This window comes from Hemicordylus capensis, chromosome 2 (assembly GCF_027244095.1).
Source record: "Hemicordylus capensis ecotype Gifberg chromosome 2, rHemCap1.1.pri, whole genome shotgun sequence".
In the NCBI taxonomy this organism is placed as follows: domain Eukaryota; kingdom Metazoa; phylum Chordata; class Lepidosauria; order Squamata; family Cordylidae; genus Hemicordylus; species Hemicordylus capensis.
Genome location: NC_069658.1, coordinates 402,413,457 through 402,436,952, shown reverse-complemented (window position 1 = coordinate 402,436,952; position 23,496 = coordinate 402,413,457). Strand labels below are relative to the sequence as shown.

Sequence of the window (23,496 nt, the reverse complement as noted above, 5' to 3'; positions counted from 1 at the left end):
TCAGGGTTCTCATTGGCTGGTGGGTGGACGTGTAATGCATCGGAGCCCTCTGCACATGGAACCAGAAAGAGCAAGCAAGAGAGATTGCAGTGTGTGAGGGACGCCCATGCACCATTTATCAAGGCTGCTGTTCCTGGCTTCCCGCCTTGCTGCTGGTTTAAGTGTCTGGCCCCTGCTTCGTTCCTAGACAGGGAGGGTGACAGGCTGCTGTGTGTTTGTGTGCTGAGGAGGAGGAGAGACAAGGAGCCTGACTCCTCAGGTGAGCGATGGCTTCGACAGGCTCCTTCTTCCTTTTTCTCAGGGTGTGGGAGAGTTGAGGGGGCTTGGTGCTGCTACCACAGCCTAAAGGGACACCCGGAACTGTGCTTTAACAAAAGCCATTATTGCATGCAAGAGAGCCTCCAGTCTATTTGCAGTTCATCCTAATAAGCAAGCGGATAATTTGTGGGGTGGGGAGAGACAACAACATGGTCTGTATATGGCTATTCTCAGCGTTTTAATAGAGGCAGCGCATGTGGACTTAGTTAGGGAAACCAGGATATTATAGCTGTTACTGGGGCATTAGCAACTTCCTCCCTGCCCTCGCCAAGGTAGAAGTGAAGACTTCATTACATTTCTAACTCAGGTCAATGGTTTAATTGGCATTTATTGTATCTCCCCATTCCCTTCTCTCTCACCTTAATGAGTTTGTATTTAATTTCTAATATTTATAATTCTAAAAAGGGACAGGCTTTATGTGAAATATTACAGAGGGCTAACATGTTTCTTTTTCTGTGGGAATCTCTGCTTTCTATATGTTTATGGAATATGTATACTGACTATATAAATCATCCTTTTAAAGAATACTTCATTTACACAAAATGCCAATTCAAATCTAACAGGGATAAATACTTGTCTTTCTCTAGTACCAGTAAATGACTTGCATCATCCACAATTTACAAAACCTTAAAAAAAATAATTTAGAATGATGTTCTATTGTGGCACATAGGTCGCGCGCGTGTGTGTGTGTACAAACACATAGATACATATGAATGAGATAGATATAGATATATTAACGATTTCTTTACCTCATGAGCTGAGCTTCAGTGAGGGGGGACCCATTTTAAAATCTCATCTCTAGGCCCACTTCAACCTTGCTACGCCCCTGGCTCATAGTCTAAAAAAGAAAAACAAGGTAGTCTCCAGCTACAGCAAAAATGCAGTGCTGAAACTGGATAAGTTGCCCTCCCCCTGATAACTATAAGAGAGTCACCCCTTTAATCTTTGCTTATTTAGGAGGGGCCCTACCACTAGGAGGTAGGGAAGAGAGACATCATGACCAGGTAACTGGAATGGGTGGATTTGTGGGAAGGAGGAGTTATTCTCTGACTTAGATTAAAATATAAACCAGAGAAGAACTCAGGGGTTGTACTGCTTGCCACAGATTTAAAATCAATAAATCAAAGTTTATTACAGTCCATGACCAGCACTACAAAGGAACAGAATAGAACATATAACACAGTTTAAAATAAAAACATAATACCACTTATATCACAATACCCTCGGGTATAATACTGAAACCACCAAAACCCTCCCAATCTTAAGGAGGGAGTTAATTACTAAAACTCAAACATTTATAAAATAGACAAATGAATATTCAATTAAATAAAAAACATAAATAACAATTAAAAAGGATAACAGGTCAGCAGTCTCAAAACCCACCAACTATACTAGAACTAGAAGCCTATAAGGCAGCACTGAATTTATTAATTAGAAGTTGACACTAGGGGTGTGCAATTCGGGTTTTTGGCGATTCGGTTCAGGACCTGAACCGAATCACCCCCGTTCTGTTCTGTGCCCGAATATGGGCTACCCGAATCACCCGTGATTCGGTTCGGATTCGGATTAAATCTGAATCCGAATTGATTCGGGTAAAAAAACAGTTCCCAGGGGCAAAATAGTGGGGTGGGGTGGTAGTTCCCAATGGGTGGAGTCTACCACCCAAATTTCAGGGGGATTGGTCAAAGGGCTGATTTTTGGTGAATTTTTGAAGTTTTAGTGTCTTTGGAGCAGATAGGGGACATAACGTGGGATCTGGGTGAAAAGAGTGGGGTGGGGTGGTAGTGCCTAATGGGTGGAGGTTACCACCCCAATTGCAGAGGGATTGGGCAAAGGGCTGATTTTTGGTGAATTTCTGAAGTTTACACGTCTTTAAGGTTTTCCCCCATGAAGGGTGCATTGCTTCATGCCGGGGGAAAAGGGGTGTCCTAGTGCCGGGTGGGGTTGGTGGTAGTGCCGGGTAGGGGCAAGGAAGTTACCTGAATTTTTTCAAAGGATTTGGGCAGAGGGCTGATTTTTGGCTAATTGTTGTAGTTCACGAGTCTTTAAGGTTTTTCCTCATAAGTTATAATGGAGCTTTCATCAGCCCCATAAGTGCACTTGGGGGGTGCTGGGGTGGCCCAGAAAGAGTGGTGGTGTAGTGCACATAGGGTGCCAACCACCCCCATGGGTTTCTAACCCATGGCGTACAGGGTTCTGTTGTTTCTGAGGTTTTCTGAGTGTGGATTCTATGATAGCAAATGAGATTTTCAATGAGACACCATGAATCCACTCTAATTTGCTATCATAGAATCCACACTCAGAAAACCTCTGAAACAACAGAACCCTGTACGCCATGGGTTAGAAACCCATGGGGGTGGTTGGCACCCTATGTGCACTACGCCACCACTCGCTCTGGGCCACCCCAGCACCCCCTAAGTGCACTCATGGGGCTGATGAAAGCTCCATTATAACTTATTATGAGGAAAAACCTTAAAGACGCGAAAACTTCAACAATTAACCAAAAATCAGCCCTCTGCCCAAATCCTTTGAAAAAATTCAGGTAGCTTCCTTGTCCCAACCCGGCACTACCACCAACCCCACCCCGCTCTAGGACACCCCTTTCCCCCCAACGTGAAGCGATACACCCTTCACGGGGAAAACCTTAAAGACGCGTAAACTTCAGAAATTCACCAAAAATCAGCCCTCTGCCCAATCACTCTGCAATTGGGGTGGTAGCCTCCACCCATTAGGCAATACCACCCCACCCCACCGTTTTGGCACAGATCCCACGTTATGCTCCCTATCTGCCCCAAAGACACTAAAACTTCAGAAATTCACCAAAAATCAGCCCTTTGCCCAATCCCTCTGCAATTGGGGTGGTAACCTCCACCCATTAGGAACTACCACCCCACCCCACCATTTTGCCCCTGGCACCCGAAATTCGAGCAGACGTCACATCCAACCTTTTTGCGTTGAAGTCAATGGGATGCAAAAAGGCGGGAAATTCAAATAGACGTCATAGCTCAAAACGGAGGGGGGGAAAGATGGCAGAAATGGACATCCGAATCACCCGAATTTTCGTGCCCGAAATTCGGGTGATTCAGCTCGTGCCCGAAATTTCTCGGATCTTTTCGTGGGTGATTCGGTTCGGCCCTGAATCACCCGAAATCCGTTGCTTCGGGCACAGATCGTTCTGTGCCCGAAACGTTTTGCACATCCCTAGTCGACACAATGTTCGCGCTGCCGCACAGAAACCTGCCACTTTCAGAGTAATGGCAGGAACACTATCCTCAAGCAGGAAGGCCACTTGTTGGCTAGGCAAATTTCCTGGGGAACGAGCCAGCAATGGAAATATTAATTCTAAACCTAAGTCCCTATAAAAGGAGCAATAAAGCAGAACATGTTCGATTGATTCAACTTCCCCATCATCACAAGGGAATAGATGCTCCGCATAAGGAGTCTCACTGTAGCAACCTTCAAGAACAGCAGAGGGAAGGCATCTACATCTAGCCTATATGAAAGCCAACCTATATTTGGGGATGTCTAATTGTTGCAAGTACATTAAAGGAGCAACAAGGTACCTTGTAGTATCATTACAATAAAAACTCGGGGACTTAGGTAAATCTTCCTGCTGCTCCGTGTCTAATGTTTTTTGTTTCACCAAGGCACGGGCTTGTTGTACTTCCATTTTAAGCAAGGTAAGCGGAAACAACCCCAATGTTTGCCAATTTAGTAAGTATTTTATGTCAACCTCGATGTTACAAGTTTAGTAAGTATTTTATGTTCCCAGGAAGCATGAAATGAATCTTGTAATATGAGATACCAGACTACCATGATAATTATGGATCTTAATCCAATAAAAAATTGTAAGCATCCAGTATCTAGCTTCCACTTTAACTAGACCTGTCTCCAGTCTCAATCTGGCATTAGAGACACAACGGGGGGTCAAAAGTACAGCTCTAAGGAATTTAGATTGAATTTTCTCCACCAGCTGAAAGCTAGATAAGGGCCCTAGCTGCGCACCATATGTAAGCTGAGCGAGAGATTTAGCAAGAAAAAGTTTAATGGCAGAAGGTATAACCCCCCCCCCTTTACTCCAGAAGAACCTGAGAATAGCAGACGCACTCCTCTGAGCATTCTGGGACACACAGGCAGCATGCAGCTTCCTAGAGCCCGAGGCATGGAAAAGGACCCCCAAATAGCTAAAGGTAGAAACTTGCTGAATAGGGTGGTCATCAATTTTACAATTATAACATTTAGATTTTTTACCAAGGGCCATAATCTTAGCTTTAGCATAATTAATTTCAAGATGATTTTCTTTACAATAGGAGGCCAATACCCCTAGGGCACGTCTGAGACCCACAGGTGATCTTGCCAGGATAAGAGTATCATCAGTACACAGCAATGAATTAATGTGTCTCTCTGCTAGCTTTGGAGGATGAAAATTCAAATCCGCCAAATGACTAACCAAGTCATTAATATAGAAATTAAAAAGAAATGGAGCCAGTATACAACCCTGGCGTACCCCTTTCTGAGTGGGCAGATTTAAAATGAGCAATACAAGTTGCTGAGGTTAGTATTTCAAGCCAAGGAGTTACAAACTTTAGTCATCACTACATATGACTTGTAGGTATTTGTGATTGGCTCTGCCGCCCAAGCTGCCACTTCAAAACTGACTTGGCTTGGTGAATCATAGTGAGAGTCACCTGATCCCACAGTCCAGTCACTCCTATTGTCAAAGACAATTTCCTGCTAGCAATCAGAGAACAATGAAAAGTACCTGCCAGTGGCTGAACCTCTATAGAGCCCTGTCAATATAACTAGAAAAACCACAGGAGCAATAATGTGCATGGAAATCTTCAACCAAACAATCATGTTTCACAATGAGAAATCACAATCTTGTGAAGTGGGAAACTAAATTCTGCCATGAGAACTTGCTTGTTATTGATATTACTTTGTTGTGAATCATGAATTGAGCGGGGGGGTAGTGACAGGACAGTGATGGATGCTGTGGGAGAAAGCACTGGAAAACTATAAGCACAACCTCTGTATCAGAAAGTTGCTGGGGAAAGGTGGGCAACTATATTATACATTTCTGCTACTTCTAACAAGCAATCTGCCACCAGTCTCAAAAGACTTGGGACTTCGAGTCTCAGAAGATTTGGGCTGACTACTGTGTCCTAGAGTTTGATACTTTGGAGCTACTGGTATTTTCTGCAGGGATTCAGTGACTCCCTTAGCAATAGCTGCCAAACCCTGCAAAGGGGTTGAGAAAATGAAAAATAATTGCAAGAGAATTAGAGCAACTGAAGAACCTTATCAAGTATTACATCTGTGTACCTATAAATGAACACCTATTCATTACAATTATAATGCAGGCTTTACTATTTTGCCATTTTTGCCTCAATAGGTGGGGGGGGGGAGAGTTAATTGGTTGTGAACAGGCTCATCAGAAATCTAAATAAGTCTATAGTATGTTCCCCCCAGTTAATTTTGATAGGAAATGCTTCTAAAGGAAAGACATTGTTAGAGGTGTGCAAATAAATTTGCTAGCAAATCTATCCACCACAAATCGGGGGTAATTCGCTGATCTATTTGTGAATCTAATCACCCCTTACATAAAGGGGCTGGTTTGACTGCAAACTGAATCACCCCCCGATTCATGAAAATAAATTCAAAAGCAATTCACCGAGCAGTCACCATTTTGTCTACGTGTTTTTCAACCGCTGATTGGTCTCCTGGCACTGGCTTCAGATGGGCTTGTGAGCTCCTTGCTTCTTAGTTGGCTAGTTGTCTTTCAAATCAAGTGTTGGCAGGGATAACTGTGCCCCCATTGGCAGGGAGGGGGAGGCCAAAGGAGGGAGTTTCAAAATGTATATAAGCCATTTCTTTTGTGCCTCAGGAGAGGAGGGAATTCTAACATAGACAGAGAGAGACTGCAACCAGCAGCACAGAGGAGAGCAGAGAGACTGTGGTCTGGGCCTGCCTGGCCCAGCAGTGAGTGGAAAGACAGAGTGCCTGCTCTGACTCTATTTTTTTCTAATCTTTTAATTGCAGTGCCTGCCAACTGCTTTACTTTCCCCCCTAGTTTTTGTTTTTAAATACCAGCAGCACCAGTGCCTTTAAACTGGGTGCTGCTTGGGATTTTATTTTATTATTCTTGTTTCTAGCCAGGCCCACACCCAGTGATTTTTCTTTCTTTCCCAGTTTAAAATATTTCTATACCACTCAAAACTTGCATCTCTGGGCGGTTTACAATTAAAATCATGTAAAACATTAAATCAATTAACAATTAAAATCACATAAAGATTAAAAACATTTAAAACCCAGTATTAAAATTATTTAAAACTATAAATCTAATTAAAAGCCTGGGTATCTTCAATGCCTTTTTAAAAGTTGCCAAGGATGGAGAAGCTCTTATTTCATCAGGGAGCTCATTCCAAAGTCCAGGGGCTGCAAAGGAGAAGGCCCATCCCTGAGTAGCTGCCAGATGAGTTGGCGGCAGCAGCAGCAGCAGTCAAACCTCTCCAGATGATCTTAGCAGGTGGTGGGGCTCATGGGGGAAGAAGATGTTCTCTTAAATACCCAGGGCCTGAGCTGTTTAGGGCTTTAGAGATAATGACCAGTACCTTGTATTTTGTCAGGAACTGACAAAAACTGAATTCCTTCAACACAGGAGTAATATGGTCTCTCTTAGATGACCCACAGACCAACCTGGCTGCCGTGTTCTGAACCAACTGCAGTTGGTTCAGAACCCACATAGAGCACATTGTAGTAATCCAGCCTAGAGGTTACCAACAGACTTTAATAACTGGGTGCTGTGTGTATGCGTGCACTGCAGCCTCCCCCCTGCCCCGCCACCCCATGATTTTAAAATAGTAAGCAGCCCAGTGACTTCACTGGGTGCTGTATTTGGATTTTATTTCCTTGTGGATTGCTTTGCTTGTAGCCTTCCCCCATTAGTAACTGGGGTGCTGTGCTCCCATCCCCCAATTTTATTCAAATTGTGGCAGCAATGCCAGTGCCTTTAACTCAGTGCTGTTTGGAATTTTATTCTTTGTATTTGTTTTTTCTTAATAACTGGGGTGTGATGTGGATGTGGTTATTTTTAAATTATTACTTTACAGCCCTGCTGCTGCCTTTGCTGCTGCTGCTGTCTTCTATGTGCTGCCTGCCTGTACCTGGTAGATTAATTTTCATTTTTTGTAGGCTGGTGTGTGGTGCTCAGCCTGCCAGGCTCCTCTGTACCTTTTGGGGGTTTTGTTTTGATTGTTTGGGTGGGTGGGTGCCTGACTGGTGCCCACCTGCCCTTCCCCCAGCTAATACTGGTGGCTGCTCAGCTCAAGAGTACCTATGAGATTGACACCTGGCAGACTCCAGCCGAAGATGCCAGATAAGTGAGACACCCCACCCCCAGTCAGGTTGTTTGAGGAAGAGAAGGATTAGCTAGCAGGACTGTAGGTGAGGCCATGGTAACCCCCTGGCCCTTCTTTGTATTCCTTTGCCTTGTACTTTCCCCCACTGTTGCTTGTCCCCCTCTAAAAAGAAACCCCACCACCACAAAAAAAAAAAAAAAGCCTGCTGCTTTATTTCTAGAGGTTTAATTTTTTTAACCCTCTCTGTGTGCGCAACACAGTGCTATAGGTAGTGCTGTGTGTGGCACACACAGAACACAAATACACCACCCCTGATCCCACACCCCCTTAAAGGTGCTTCTCCCCACCCACCATCAGCATCAGGGCTTAAATTTTAAACAAAACCTTAAGAGAGAGTGTGAAACACAGCTAGGAGTGGAGGGATGATGCTGCTGGTCTTGGTGGGTGACAGCAAGAGGGCCCTACTCCTCGAGTCGTTTCCACTGATGCGGTTGCATGTGGGCTCTCCTATCCAGAGGAGCCAGGTGTCGCAGTGCAGCTCTGACAGCTGAGGTAGAAATAGCAGGGAGGTCCTCCCCTGCTAGGGAAGAACCTCTTCTTCCTGTGGCAGTGAGGGAGGTGTCATTGGCTGCTAGTCCAGCCAGATCACACACACCATCCTCCCCAATCCCCAGTGGTGGTGTGAACCCCCTCCGCCCTGCCCCCACCGCAAAAAAACAACAACCCTGAGACTGAGGGGGAGCAGGAGAAAGTCATTCCTGGACCTTCTGAGTCCCAGATAGAAGGTGGTGGTGGTGGTGGTGGTGACCCCCAGAACAAACCAGCAGCCCCAGTAACAACAACACCAAAATGGTCATGGACCGAGAGCAGCATGATTTGGGACTACTTTGAGCACATCCCTGGTAGTCCACACTATGCTTTCTGCAGCCACTGCAGGACACGGGTCAGCAGGGGTAAGGACCAAAAGCATCTGGGAACGATGGTGATGCTGCAGCATTGCGATGGTATCACCCAGGGATCCCTGCTCCTGCTGCTGCATTCCACCCAGTGGTTCATGGAGGGATTCTTTGGCGCCTTGCCAGGGGGAGGGGAGGAGCCCACTGAGCCCTGCAACAGTGCTGAGCAGTGTGTGCTGCAGTACCTGCAGAAGCTGGTGGCAGACCATGAGGTAGAACCCATCCAGTTTGGGGGAACATGTCAAGTCTGGCTGGACTCGGCGACAGTTGCCACATGGTTCCTCTTGTGCCCGCCAACCACCATCTAGAGTGAGAGAGTGTTCTCCATGGCTGGGGGCAGTGTGACACCACATCGATCACACATGGACATTGAGATGACAGAGCAGCTGGTCTTTGTCGTAAATCTGTCAGGCTAGCTGGACAAAATGCAATGGGGACAGAAGCAGCACAGCAAAATTCAACAGGAATAAATTCTCCAAACCATGTCCAGTCCGAGTCAGTCCAAAAATCCGAAATCCACAGGCAAGGTCAACACAGTCCAGGGTCCAAACATGGTCAAGGCAATACAGGAACACAGCTGATTAGCTCGCAATAAAATGTTGTTGCTATCAGTAGGGAAGGCATGTTACAGGGGTCTTAAATAGGTTGAGCCCCCCGGTGCTGTTAATTAAGAGTTGCTGAGTCAGCAGCTTTTCCTGTTGTTATATGCATGCGTCGTCTTAGCTCTTGCTGTCTCTTGGATCGGCGCCTCTCCACAGCTGAGACTGTTGATGCCTCCTCCACAAGAGCTGCCTCACCCAGCTCTAACTCATCTTCGACTCCCTGTGCATCAGACCCACTCTCCTTTGCAACCTCTGGTCCTTGCCCACCCTCTTCTGCAGTCAACTCTCTCTCTATCTCTATCTCCAACTCCTCCTCGGAGTCTTCCAGCATGCTCATGACAGTCCTCCTCAAGGCCAACCTCCCCCTGCTGGGCTATTATGAACTGGTCATGGAGGGGGAATGACTCATGGTTATTCCAACACACTGAAACACCACTGGCAGCTTCCCCCACCCTGGCCAACCCCAAGCCCAGATGTGTCACAGTCTGCCCATTAGTGCTGCTGGCACACACAGACATGCCACCGCCATGGTCAATGATGAGATGATGGACTGGTGCCCTGACCCAGGTGGGCTTGGGCCCAACACCAATCTGAGGTCATGGTATGTTATCCAGACACAGACAAACAGACAGGGATGTATGCTTACACTGGAGAAGAAGAGAAGAAAGAAGACTTCTTCTCGTGGTCTGGGCTTGAGAGTAACTTGTGATGCACTCACAGCTCTGGTCTGCTGAGTTCTGCATATGCATTCTGTATTGCAAGCTCAGGCAAAATGTGGCTGGAGACATTGTTCTAATTGAGCTTAGTTTGGCTGCTAAGGGTGCCCCTGTGACTACCGCCCAGAGTCTTCGGAGTGGGCGGTATATTAAATGTTGCTAATAAATACATTTCTGGTCGAGAGAGCCATTTTGGAAGGGCGGTATAAAAAACAAACAAACTTGTGATATTACTGCAGCACAGGCACACTGTGATTGGTAGTTGATTCTGCGTCAGTGATTTTTTTCTTGGCCATCTTTGGACTGAGTGTTTGGCAAAATGTGTTGTTCGGTGTTGGGAAGGGCTGTGTGTGCTTTTGTTCTGCAGTGTTGTTTTTCAAGGTAGGGTTGCAAAATGTATGTACCCTGCATAGGAAATAGTGGGGAACTTGAATCACCCCATAGCTCACCATGGGTAGACCTTAGGGACACCAAAGTGGGTTGGGGGGCAGGGCATGACCTACTGACCCAGATAAAATTTTAAAATGCATTAAAAATTGCCTGATTGCCCGATTGCTTTGTGGGTTGGCTGGTAGGTAGCTTGGGTCATGCCCTGCCACCCAACCCACTTTGGTGTCCCTAGAGCCTACCTGTGGGGAACAGTGGGGTGATTCAAGATCCCAATTGTTCCCTATGAGGGCAATTTGCAATTTGTTCCTGAACCTCCGATCTGATTTGTTGAACCAGCCAACTGTGGCTGGCCCATTCGAAGAATCTGTTTATTTGTGATTTAATTTGCTAGCTAATGAAATCTCAAAAACAAACAAACAAAAAACACCAATTCATGCACACCCCCAAACACTGCAGAAATCAAATTATCTCTTGTTAATTGCTCCCAGTCAGTTGCACCTGGATGCAAAACAACTTGTAAGGAGACAGGTTCAAAATCACTAAGCAAGATAACATGCATCAAAATTGTCAACGTTTTCTTGCAACAAACTTATTTACAAAACTTACATTGCAAAAATGCACGCAGTAGGTGGTTTTGCTTTAATCTTTTAAGATCAAGGTTGGGGTTAAATAAACTGAACTGTATTTTTTGGAAGAAAATCCTATCAATTCTTATCAACTTGTTCTGCATTCTATGTATCTGTACTTATGAGAAGTAGAATACTAGTTTTGTTTTTATTTTCACAATTTTTTTTGGCAGATGCTCAAGATGCAGAAGAAATTTTAGAATGATTGCAGTGACTGAAAAAAGTAGTAGCTTAAAGCAAGCAGAGTGAAGATTTCCTGTCTGCAGTACTGCAGCTATGCAACCCACAATCTCATCAGTGCCAATGCACTTCATTGGGTCTGCTGTACTGTAGTTCCATGCTATCCAAGTGCTAGATGAATGACAGAGCTCTATCAATGCATATTCAGCTGCAGACACACTGCAGCGCCAACAATATCAGCTCTGCTCAATCCAAGCTTTCATAAAGCACTAACACTGCATCATTTCACTGCTTAACGTCTTCCTGGCATCTTTGCCTATTCTAAAGGCTGTTTTACACTGGCTAAAAAAGAGAGAGGAAAATCTCAATGTCATTTACCCCAACAAAACTCACAGCCAACGTTATGCTGAGCTATATACATTTCAGGAATGACAAGAAAAGATACTTAGAAGATGCAAATAAACCAAGATATATTGTTGCATATATGTATATTGGCAAATAATCTAATAATGTGCATGGGGTGACTTGAATGTGCAGAGAAGCCTCTTTTCTGCTTTTAAAACCCCCAGCACACTGCCCCACTGCAACACACACAGAAGCATAGCAACATGAATAAAAGGCAAAACAAAGTTGTCTATCTTTATCTGATGTTCGCTGAGAGCAGTCTGTATGTGATCACACATGTCAAACTAACTCACTGGAGGGCAACTATAGCAAGCAGTGTCAAAAGCTATAAAAAGGTCCGTTCCCCACCCTTCATCAGCCTGAATCAGGCAGGTGCATATGAGAGGGAGAGAGCCTCCTTGTTCAGGTCAAAATCCAATTGTCAGGCTACTGAGGCAGGGATGTGCACAAGCTGGTTTGATGCCTTCTTTGGGAAGCGCCAAACCAGCATGAGTGCCCGCAGCCAAATCGGTGCAGTGAGGTGGGGAGCGGTTCCCTTAAGAAGGAGATAAGCAGGTCCTTACCTGCTCTGTTGCTGCCCCGCCACTTTTCCAGGCACAGCGTTCACTCTAGCAAAGGCTATGTGCAGCTGCAGTGCTGTTACCTGCACCTGGAGCGCTGTACCTGGAAAAGCAGCGGAGCAGTAGTGGAGCAGGAAAGGATCTTCTTAAGGGAACTGCTCCCCACCCCGCCCACATGAAAAGTTCTTGCACATCCCTGAGGTGCCAACATGCATGGGCTGCAACCAGGGAGGAGGGGGAAAATGTGAATGTGCATGGACCGCTTATGAACAACAGTTAACAAGGGACCACAAAGCATCACCTATTTAGAATTAGAAGCAACTTCAAGATCCTCCCTTGCCATCAGAAAGAAACATTCCATTTCTTACCCCATCAGAATGCTGAGCAGAGACCACATACAAACAGGGATGGGGTACACTGCAGGAAAGGTGTTAAACTGACTATATACTGGAGATGAGGGAGGAAGGCTCTTTTATTTCCATTAGTCTTCCTACAGGTTTGACTGTCCTAGTGTCATACAGTAGGAATACAGGAAGCTGCCATATACTGAGTCAGACCATTGGTCTATCTAGCTCAGCATTGTCTTAACAGACTAGCAGCGGCTTCTCCAAGGTTGCAGGCAGGAATCTCTCTCAGCCCTATCTTGGAGAAGCCAGGGAGGGAACTTGAAACCTTCTGCTCTTCCCAGAGTGGCTCCATCCCCTGAGGGGAATCTCTTACATTGCTCACACTTCTAGTCTCCCATTCATATGCAACCAGGTCAGACCCTGCTTAGCTAAAGGGACAACTCATGCTTGCTACCACAAGATCAGCTCTCCTCTCCTTTAAAAGAAAAAGGGTGGGGGGGAAGCATCTAACAGCATCCAAGAAGTGCTGCCTTCCTGTAGCTCTGGAATGTTTAGAGTAACAAGCAGCCAGGAATGTCTTGATTCCCTGTCCCCACCCCTATCTTACTCGGCTCAAACTTTGGGGTCCAGTATGAAAAGTCTGGCTCTTTTGCACCTTCTTCTTTGAAAGAGTGTGAGAGAAATAGAAAGAACAGGAGTTGCTTGAGGAAACAGCTTCAGCTACTAGACACAACAAACAGCTCAGCCCAAGGCAGAGTGACAAGAAGCAGAGCTTCACTTCGTGAGTTTGGGCGGGAGAGCGAGGGCAGCCTCTGCTAAAGCTTTGAGTTTCCTCCAAACTGAAACAACAGGAACCCACAGGGTGGGTTGGCTTTTTGTTTGGTTCTTTCGCTTATGTACTTCTTATTTCTATACCGCCTGATACAGAAATCTCTAGGCTGCCCCTTAGTACTTGCTTTCCCTTTCTGATTCAGGATAATATAACTAAAAGGGATGTCATTGTCTATTGGCAATATCTGCGCTCAGGGAAATGCACTTTGTGCTGAGCACGCAATCAACCCTAGCCATAAGAGAGGTTCCTACGGCAATGGCAGCAGCCAAGCTATCTATCTATCACCATCAGTATACCTGGCAGGCAGTGTACTAAGCAGAAACTAATATATGGGCCCCTGCCATGAGGCACTTAGCTTGTAACCTAAAACTCTATCCAGGGAGAGGCAACAGTGGGAGGGGCATAAGATGACATGGAATGTACAGAGGGGGAAGGATATATTTTCAGTTCGGTTACATTATTTAAATTTTAACGATATGGTAGAGGAGTAAACTACTTCCCAGAAATATGTAATTTTTAGAATGAAGGAATATGAAGCAAGAGAGGTGATATCACATAGGTGATTATTTATTATTTCTTGTTTGCACAGTCAAACAGGTGTTATTGACTGGTTTGTTTTATCCAGACATCATGTCCTTCCCAAGGACGTGGGATGGCTGAATTTTGTTATCAATATTGTTGTTGTTACAGGTATCGCCACAAAATGTAGGCTGTTCCCAGTAAAGTTGTTTTTTTGTAGTTGACTGATTTCTGTGGCCCCTATGGTGTTGAGGTGCTCTTCAAGGTCTACAGATCTATCTGGTGTATTGTGTAGCAGATGTTAGTCTGTTTGTAGTTGAAAGTCCCATAATATTTTTACATCTTCATTTTCTACATCCTTTTCAGTTTTGTGGTCCCACCAATTTTTGGCTGTAGGTAGCTTGTATTTTTTGCAGATGTTCCAGTGTATTATTATTTCTTGTTACACAGTCAGACATCTGGTTTGTTTTATCCAGAGATCGAGTCCTTTCCAAGGACCTGGGATGGCTGAATTTTATTATCAATACTGTTGGTTATTATTATATCATTGCAAAATATAGGCTGTTCCCAGTAAAGCTGCTTTTTGTAATTGGCTGATGGTGATTTCTGTGGCTCCTATGGTGTTGAGGTGCTCTTCAAGGTCTTTTGGAATTGCATCTAGGGGTGCCAATTACTACTGAGATTATGTTGGTCTTTTTCTGCCACAGCCTTTCAATTTCAATTTGTAGATCTTTGTATTTTGTGATTTTTTCTATTTATTTTTCTTCTGTTCTGCTATCCCCTGGTATTGCTATGTCGATTATTTTGACTTGTTTTTCTTTCTTCTCGACTACAGTTATAACTGGTGTATTGTGTGGCAGATGTTTGTCTGTTTGTAGTCAGAAGTCCCATAATATGTTTGCATCTTCATTTTCTACAACATTTTCAATTTTCTGGTCACACCAATCTTTGGCTACAGGTAGCTTGTATTTTTTGCAGATGTTCCAGTGTATCATCCCTGCTACCTTGTCATGCCTTTTTTTGTAGTCAGTCTGTGTGATCTTTTTACAACAGCTGATTAGGTGTTCCACTGTTTCATCTGCTTCTTTACAAAGGTGGCACTTGCTGTTATTGTATTATTATTTCTTGTTTACACAGACAGGTGTTATTGACTGGTTTGTTTCATCCAGACATCGAGTCCTTCCCAAGGACCTGGGATGGCTGAATTTTATCATCAATACCGTTGGTTATTATAGATATCGTCACAAAATATAGGCTGATCCAAGTAAAGTTGCTTTTTGTAATTGGCTGATGGTGATTTCTGTGGCCCCTATGGTGTTGAGGTGCTCTTCAAGTTGTTTTGGAATTGCACCTAGGGTGCCAATTACCACTGGGATTATTTTGGTCTTCTTCTGCCACAGCCTTTCAATTTCAATTTGTAGATCTTTGTATTTGGTGATTTTTTCTATTTCTTTTTCTTCTATTCTGCTATCCCCTGGTATTGCTATGTCGATTACTTTAACTTGTTTTTCTTTCTTCTCGACTACAGTGATATCTGGTGTATTGTGTGGCAGATGTTTGTCTGTTTGTAGTCGGAAGTCCCATAATATTTTTACATCTTCATTTTCTTCAACTTTTTCCATTTTATGGTCCCACCAATTTTTGGCTACAGGTAGCTTGTATTTTTTGCAGATGTTCCAGTGTATCAGCCCTGCTACTTTGTCATGCCTTTGTTTGTAGTCAGTCTGTGCGATCTTTTTACAAAAGCTGATTAGGTGGTCCACGGTTTCATCTGCTTCTTTACAAAGGCGGCACTTGCTGTTTGTTGTTGATTTTTCTACTTTTGCTCTTATTGCATTTTTGTTCTTAGTGCCTGTTCTTGTGCAGCCAGTATTAAACTCTCTATTTCTTTCTTCAAGTTGCCATTTATTAAGCCATTGCCAGGTCTTGGTGATGTCTGATTTTCCACTTATATTTTGCAAATATTGACCATGCAGTGGCTTATTTTCCCATTTTTCTGCTCGGTTCTTGACTTGTTCTTTCTTGTAGGCCTGCTTGGTTTCATTGGTGTTGAATAGTTTCTCATTATTGACCATTTTAAGTGCATCTTCTTCACTGTCCTTGATATATTCTTCAAGGCCTCTTTTCTCCTCCTCTACTGTTTGATGGACTTGCAGCATTCCTCTTCCACCTGAGCTGCGAGGGAGGTATAGCCTATCTACATCACTGCGGGGGTGCAGAGCATGATTGATGGTCATTATTTTCCTGGTCTTACGATCTAGCGTCTCTACCTCTGCCCGGGTCTAGTCTACTACTACTACTACTACTACTACTACTACGATGATGATGATGATGATGATGTGCGCTCTGACTTCAGGCATGTTTGGTGCTGGAGGGAAGAGAAGGCAGATGGAGTGGGGGCAGGCGGGGGAGAGCATGCTGCTGCTCCTTGCTCAGCAGTTCAGCATTGACAGAGAAGCCAGACACCTGCTGCTCCTAAGGCATGCATGGTCAGACAGCCACACTCCTGTAGGGTGGCAACATACAAACAGCCTGCAATGCCGATGGGCCCCACCCACTGAGACTGGTGATGAGGTGGACGAGGGCAGCAATGGCATTTGAGGCAGGGTGTCATCAGCACTGTGTCGCCTCCCCCCACCCCCGGATAAGACCAGCTTTAGGGGCAGGGAGTCTCATTGCCGTGTGCTGTTAGAGATATATTTGGATATGGGAATGGAGAGTGTGAATGAGGTTGAAAAGGTGTGTATGTGCATGCACACACGCACAATGTAACGGAAGGCTTTGATAAGGATGAGATGGCATTTGCATGCAAGTAGGATGCACTCAAGAGACTTCTCTGGAGAACCAAGTTTTATCCATTAGGTTTTTGACATTAAAAAAAAAAGAACTGAAGGAAATGTCTCCATATAACTTCTGTCTTAGGTTGCTAATAGGTAGGGACGGGGACTTTCTACAGTTCTTACTAGAACTTCATTGAAATGGCCAACCTGACTCAGTTTGTGACTGCATGTATGTTTTTGTGCATTTCCATTCAAGGAAGAATGACAGACTTTGCCCTTAAATTCAGAAATATATTGTTGAGTGAATTCTAATACATCAGGAATTGGCTTTGCAGACTTACTTAAAACCCATTGGATCTGAAATGAATTCAGCAAACCTCAGAATTAGGTTCCTGAACTTGCATTAATTCATAATTGCATTGTTAGCTGAAACATATACAAGGCTGGGGCACACACATACCACCACCACCATATGACTATAAGAAGTTTCCTTGCAGCATAAAAACTACATTGTCTGGATCATCCTCTCTGGCTTCATTACTTGACCTGGTGCCTGGATAGCCTACTTTGTTTTCACTTCTGTTTCAGCTCCTTTCAGAAAATAGTCCAGAAGACATCTGACTTCAGACCACTCTTTGACCACAAGAACAATCTTAATTCTTGCGCCATTGCCTTGCTATTAGTTACTTTCTTGTGTCACCTTGCCGCAACAGCTGAGATCCGTTTTCTCCAGTATAACAGAAGCAAGCAAAACATCCCTGAGTCATATACACTCCTAGAAAGCTGATGGGAAGGAATTTTTATCTACGTAGAAGTTCAGTCTGCTTACCAAATGTATATTTAAGAAAAAGGAAAAACAGACAAATGAATGGTTTTAAGGTCTCAAAATTATGCTTACTTCTCTATTAAATCCAGTGTGACTCCTGGTACCAGTCTCACACTCTTCTGCATGCAGAACCTGCAGAGAAAAGAAGAGATTAAAATTAAATCACACTAATTAAATATCTAATGACAGGTTATCCAAAGGTTTTAGGGTAGAAACAAGTTCCTCATTATTAGAATGCTTTTTAATATGATAGGTTGACAAAAGTTTCCTACAGCATAGCAGGAAACAGTATTTGCTGCACTCATGATTATGCAGTGATTTCCATCATCCCAGCAGCAAGCTTCTGTATCTTAACTGCCAGAACGACAAGTTTCCCCACAGATGGGATGGGAAGAGAGTGAAGAGGGGAAAAGCTCATTCATCCACCACAACTCCTAGGAGCAGGAGCAAGGCACTAAATAAAAGCTGAGCTAATGGAATAATTATCCATGGTAGCTGAGGGCTCCCCAGAGAACAGACAGGAGGAGGAAGAAGAAGAAGGTGGGTGTCAAGACAGCAGTATCTGGATCCATTCAAAAATGTCTTTAATAAAATAGCAGCACTTGCTGGAAAGCAACCAACACATCAATTATTCCAAATTATCCCCCTCATCTCAACACTTCAGCCTAGACTACAATTTCAATCCAGACCACGGGCAATGAACATATGCACCACAGAAATAGAACAGGTAGTTCCAAATGACTTAAGAAACAAACATTTAAGATAATGTCTGCAGTCAAAGATTTGGCTGGATATTTTCAAATCAATGGGAACTTCACCTCACTTCTCCCCCTTTCCAACTCATAGCCAGGAGTACCTCATCTTCTGCTCAGGGTGGACTGATTGAAATCAAGGTGATTTAGAACTGGTGATCTAAATATGGTTTAAGTCAGCAAGAAAAGGCCAATTTAAATCATTGATTTGAATCCAATTTTTCCATTATATTCTTATACAAAAATGCACTGGTTGCTAAAACCATTAAGCTGTGTTTTATGTCGCTTCATTCTAATAACCAGGCTTGGCATCCCTTTGTTGTATTGTTTACATTTGCCACATTTCCCCTTTTTATCCAGCAAAGAAATCTTTTCACAATGTCCTCAAATTGGGTTTCCAGCTGCAGCCATGATGGGTTTTTGTAGACAGGAGCTGATTGGAATAATCACTAGAAGGTCATTTTCCTTTCTTGTGTTCTTTTCTGTTTTAGTCTTCTCCTTTGTCAAATAACTGCCCTACTGCTAGGTAGATCTCATGAATCTACCATCTCATGGTAGATCCATGAGATGATAGGTAAATGCCAATATTGTTGGATAGATAGGATGGGTACAGACACAATGCAAAACAAAGCTAAACCATGGTTTGTTTTAACATCTGAACCCAAGCCTGTCCACTAACTATGGTTTGCTTGGGGCCAACAAATTAGGATCTGAAACCATTTGGTTTGCAAACTACAGTTTGTGCTGTGGTTCACTGTTATGTCCTAATTCACACACCACTGACAAATGACAGTGAGTATCATTGCTGTGCCGCAAGAGTCTTGACGTTGGGAGCGAACATTTGACTTTTGAAGCTGAGTCCTGAGCAGATAGGAAACAAACAAGCAGCTCTAAACTATGGCTTGATTGTTGCACATCTGGAAGCTGGTGTGGGTTCTTTTCATTGGTTAGCTGCACAAACTATGGTTATGCCTGAACCTAGTCACTGAGCCATAAATATTTATAGTGTAAAGGTAAAGTGTATCCTCGAGTCGGTGTCGACTTCTGGCAACCACAGAGCCCTGTGGTTTTTCTTTGGCAGAATACAGGAGGGGTTTACCATTGCCATCTCCCATGCAGTATGAGATTATGCCTTTCAGCATCTTCCTATATCGCTGCTGACTGATATAGGTACTTCCCATAGTCTAGGAAACATACCAGAGGGGATTCGAACCAGCAACCTCATGCTTGCTAGGCAAGTCATTTCCTGCTGTGCCATTAGGTGGCTATTTATAGTGTACTGACTCTGAACTAGTTGCAGAGATCAGGTAGTTACTAGACATAAAACAAGAGCAGGAGGTAATCAATGGATTCATTTGGGTGACACCTGTAATTACTTGCCAGTCCCTGGTAAATGTTACGCTATATGAGGACTGGCAAAGATACTTTCCCGCTATTCTTTTGTTATAAAGGAAGGCAGTCTATCCTAAGAAGGTCTTAAGTACAGCAAAGAAATTATATAGTTGTATTTAACTGAGTTAAATATTATTCTTTTTAAAAAATCAAATCATTCTATTTTTATTCACCCTGTCTTTGTCTGTTCCCTCCTGCAGTTTTCCTCCTCTGATGTTACTCCTCCCTTTCACCTTTCCCTCTGGAGCACTTCCACCAGCCAGTGAAAGAGACATGTTGGGTCTCAAATCTGTATGGAAACAACAGCCTCTGATCTAGAAGCCCTCCTCTTAATCCCTGAAATGGAGCACAAGGACTGTCTCTACTTACTCAGTGGTGACAGAGATGCACTCTGAATCGATTCAGAGTCATTTCCATCTATTTACACTTCATATGCTCCAGGGTTAAAGTCCTGCACTGAAAATAGATGTAGAGTCTGAGCCCTGGCACAAATTAGCCAGTTTCCTTCTGCCTGCTGCCTTCTCAGCCTCCAACGACCACCTTTCCTAGATCCCCATCTGTTTTTTCAGATCCTTCTGCCTGCTGTGCCCTCTCTCTCTAGTATCAGAACAATTCAACCACTGACAGATAGACCCCCTTCTACTTGCCCAGTTGTTCTGTGACATTAGGTGCAGCCATACCTGATACTTCATCACTTTCATGAAATACCTCACTGCATTACAATATCAATATTGATTTCTCTCTGCACCCTAAATACAGCCGTCAAAGCAGTATTGAATGTTTACTTACCATCAGTTGAGCACTAAGTACTTTATAGAATATTAAAGTTCCTGACCAGGGGGCATAAAAAACTATGTTACAGCAAGTCTTTTACACTAGATGAATGCATTGCTGCAAAATACAAAACTGTGTATCAATTCTATGTTAATCTACAACAGACCCCAATGTACCTATGTAATTATCCAGTATGACCATTTAATTCCATACCCATCATCCTTTTCTTCCCACCTAGTCAAACCTGAAAAATGAAATATTCTGCAAGTACAAATATTATCTGTATACAGGAAAGCCATAAGCACATTTTAAAAAATATATGTTAATCTTACTTCATATACTGTAGTTTTGTTTATACTTTTGCTATGTATATTTCTTGAGAAAAATAAAATGTTTCCAAATTATGACTGAAATTTTTACCTTCAGTCTGCAACTGTACCACAATACTTAAATGAGCAAAAAATGTAGACACAGTTTATAACTGAAGAACAAGTATTAAACATCTTTGGCCACAACCACAAAATTAATGACTGTCCAATGCCTTGAGATTTGAGGATCAATGTGCACCACAGTATTAATTTATATGCTATCACAGGCACCAGCAAACTGCAAAGCCTTGCTGCTTGATGGCCACTGACTCACTTGGAGCCTAATATTTCCCTTGAGGTCTCCCATCACATGTGACCTGAACTCACCCTGCTTATCTGACAGGATGCCATCAAAGGGTCATCTGGCCACCAAGAGGTGTAATGTGAATCATTCCTTTCTTCTTCATCAGTTCCTTTCAGCTTCTTACAAGCTACATATCAAAAGCCTAGGTATCAAGTTGCAGTCATCTGCCTCTATACAGAAAGCCCTTGTCATGAACAAAATAGATACTATTCCATGGTTCCCCAAAGAAGCATTCCGGCATATGCTTTATGATCAGAAGGCTTTTGATTAGGGCTTGCTGGTTTAGCTGTGGCAGGCCTCCCACATACCTAATGGAGCTGTGGAATGTCATTGTGTCAAGTGCTTCTTTCAGTTTCTCTTTTTGAAAAATGGAAAATAAAGTACATATCTGGGGTCAGCTATAACAAGATATTTCCACAAGCTTTACGAAGCTGTCATTTTGCTCTCTCCTTAGGGGCATTCAACAAAAACATATAGGCGTATGTAAATAAAGCTGAGACTTCAGAAATTGCAGTGGGGGAGGTTCCGTTTCTCAAAGGAGACAGAATAATGAATCAGATTGGGCTGCTTTTGATTAGTAAGGAAAACACCCTTCCTAGGGCATCACCGGTTCACTATGGACCTGTTTGGTATTCAGCTTAATGGCACAAGCTCAGCAAGTGCTCCTAGCTTTCATGTTCACAGGGCTACAACTACCACAGGTCTGCTATCATACTTCAGAATAGATTAGTGAAGGAAATGCTCCTAGTCCTCTCCTTTAATGAGCTCCTGCTGTCTCCAGGCTCATTCTGTGCAAGGCAAATGGGTTTATACCAACTATTTTGTGGGAGAACCTCTGCATTTTTTTTCATGAATAGCAAAGACTAAACAAACAGGTTTGCTTATATTTTGTTCTTTTCTGCAGCCACAATTTCAAATAAAATACCAGTTTGTGAAGAAATGTTTTGCCAAAAAAAACAAAGCAAGAGGGAATGAGAACAGTCAAGTATTTGCACGAATATCTCAGGAAGCATAAGGGATTGGAAAGATGCACATAGTTAGCACTCAAATGGGTCCGCAGGAAGAACCTGACAATCTATATACGGGAGCTCTTAAACAATGCACACAATGAAATGTAGAAACCTGCATTCCAATCTATTTATCTAGTGTTCTAAAATGCAGACATGCAGCAAAAATTAGATTCCAAGAACCAAGTCTGCAAGATCAATGCGTGGAATTGGTGTGTGTGTGTGTGTGAACTGGGGGATTGGACCCACAGAATGAGTGTTATTGGGCAAAATCAACTTAGGTTTTTTTCAAGATGCTTCACATCTTTCTAAGAACCAAAGCTGATGGATGATAGATGACACTGAGAGGATGATAGCTGTTGCTGTCTATTAACCATATTTTCATGCATATACCCAGCAGACAAGTGTAACCCACACCCAAATACAGATGGATTTCATTATCCACGGGGGCTTCATTCCCACATATTACCACGGATAATGAGTCATTGAGTCTATGGGAATAAGGGGGTTAGGTTCCCAGACCAACCCTCCCCCACAAAAAAGGCGAAATATAGTGCCCTCCCATGCTCCATGGATCTCCTGGTGTCTAGCAATTGCCCTCCAACCATGGTGTCCCCCCCAAAAAACCACATATCCCCCCCCCCATTTTTCCCCGGAAGTGAACCACAAAATGGCTCCCATGGACAAAACGGCAGCCAGAAATTACCTCCACGGTCACTTCCAGCCCTCTAGGAACCATGCATAAGTGGGTTTTAACCCTTTCATATCTGCAGATAATGAAACCGGATGTCAATTAGACACCCACAAATATGTGTTTGAGGTTCTTCTGTATATCCCTCAGAAAAATAGCTTTATGTTTTTGTTTTTTTTTTAAACTTGCCTAGTCCACACCTGTGCATTGCCCACACTGACCTGCCACTTCCTGCTAGGAGCCACCAACAGGATGGGGTAGAATGGAAACAGGATGCGGCCTGTGCCTCCAGAATCTCCATCGTATGTATATTTTGTGTGACTCACACCTATATAGATCCCTTCCCCCACTCCCCCCGGGTGGGAAAGAAAAAAAATGTATCGTCCATAGAGCATAAGCATATGGTAACAGCAAGGATGGAACTTCTGGGAAAATCTAAGAACTGATATCAGGCAATGGAAGACCTGATGAGATCAAGAATTATTGGTAACAAAGGCATGGCTGATGTCTACAGAAGTGAGGAGGAACGCCCTTTGACTGAACTCTAAAAGATGCCATATATAGATTCAACATTGCTTACTAAAGGATAATTATGTCCAGTGAAATCTCGTGAGTCTTAAGAGCTTTGGAGAAACATTTCCAGGCTAGGAAATCCTTGAGTTCAAGGGATTCTCAGAGGCAACCGAGATATAGTTTGTGATCTACAGTGTGGGTGGAGATGGAGCACTGTTTCCTCTAACAGGGATTCCCAGATGTTGTTCACTACAACTCCCAGCATCCCCAGCTGCAATGG

The 23,496-nt window shown here is 43.5% G+C and overlaps 1 protein-coding gene and 1 long non-coding RNA gene across 5 annotated transcripts in view; one reads left to right on the top strand and one right to left on the bottom strand.

Annotated features, from left to right (window-relative positions):
* Positions 1 to 11,520, top strand: part of LOC128344540 (uncharacterized) — a 125,722-nt gene extending 114,202 nt beyond the window's left edge. Inside the window, exon 3 of the long non-coding RNA XR_008315907.1 lies at positions 11,140 to 11,520. This is a non-coding gene — a long non-coding RNA (uncharacterized LOC128344540). The remainder of the gene's footprint in view (positions 1 to 11,139) is intronic.
* The window catches only part of RPTOR (regulatory associated protein of MTOR complex 1), a 510,229-nt gene that overhangs the window by 252,538 nt on the left and 234,195 nt on the right, over positions 1 to 23,496 (bottom strand). For all 4 annotated transcript variants that reach the window (XM_053294863.1, XM_053294866.1, XM_053294865.1 and 1 more), the window contains exon 7: positions 17,488 to 17,547. In XM_053294863.1, the coding sequence (XP_053150838.1) occupies positions 17,488 to 17,547 (60 nt within the window). The remainder of the gene's footprint in view (positions 1 to 17,487; positions 17,548 to 23,496) is intronic.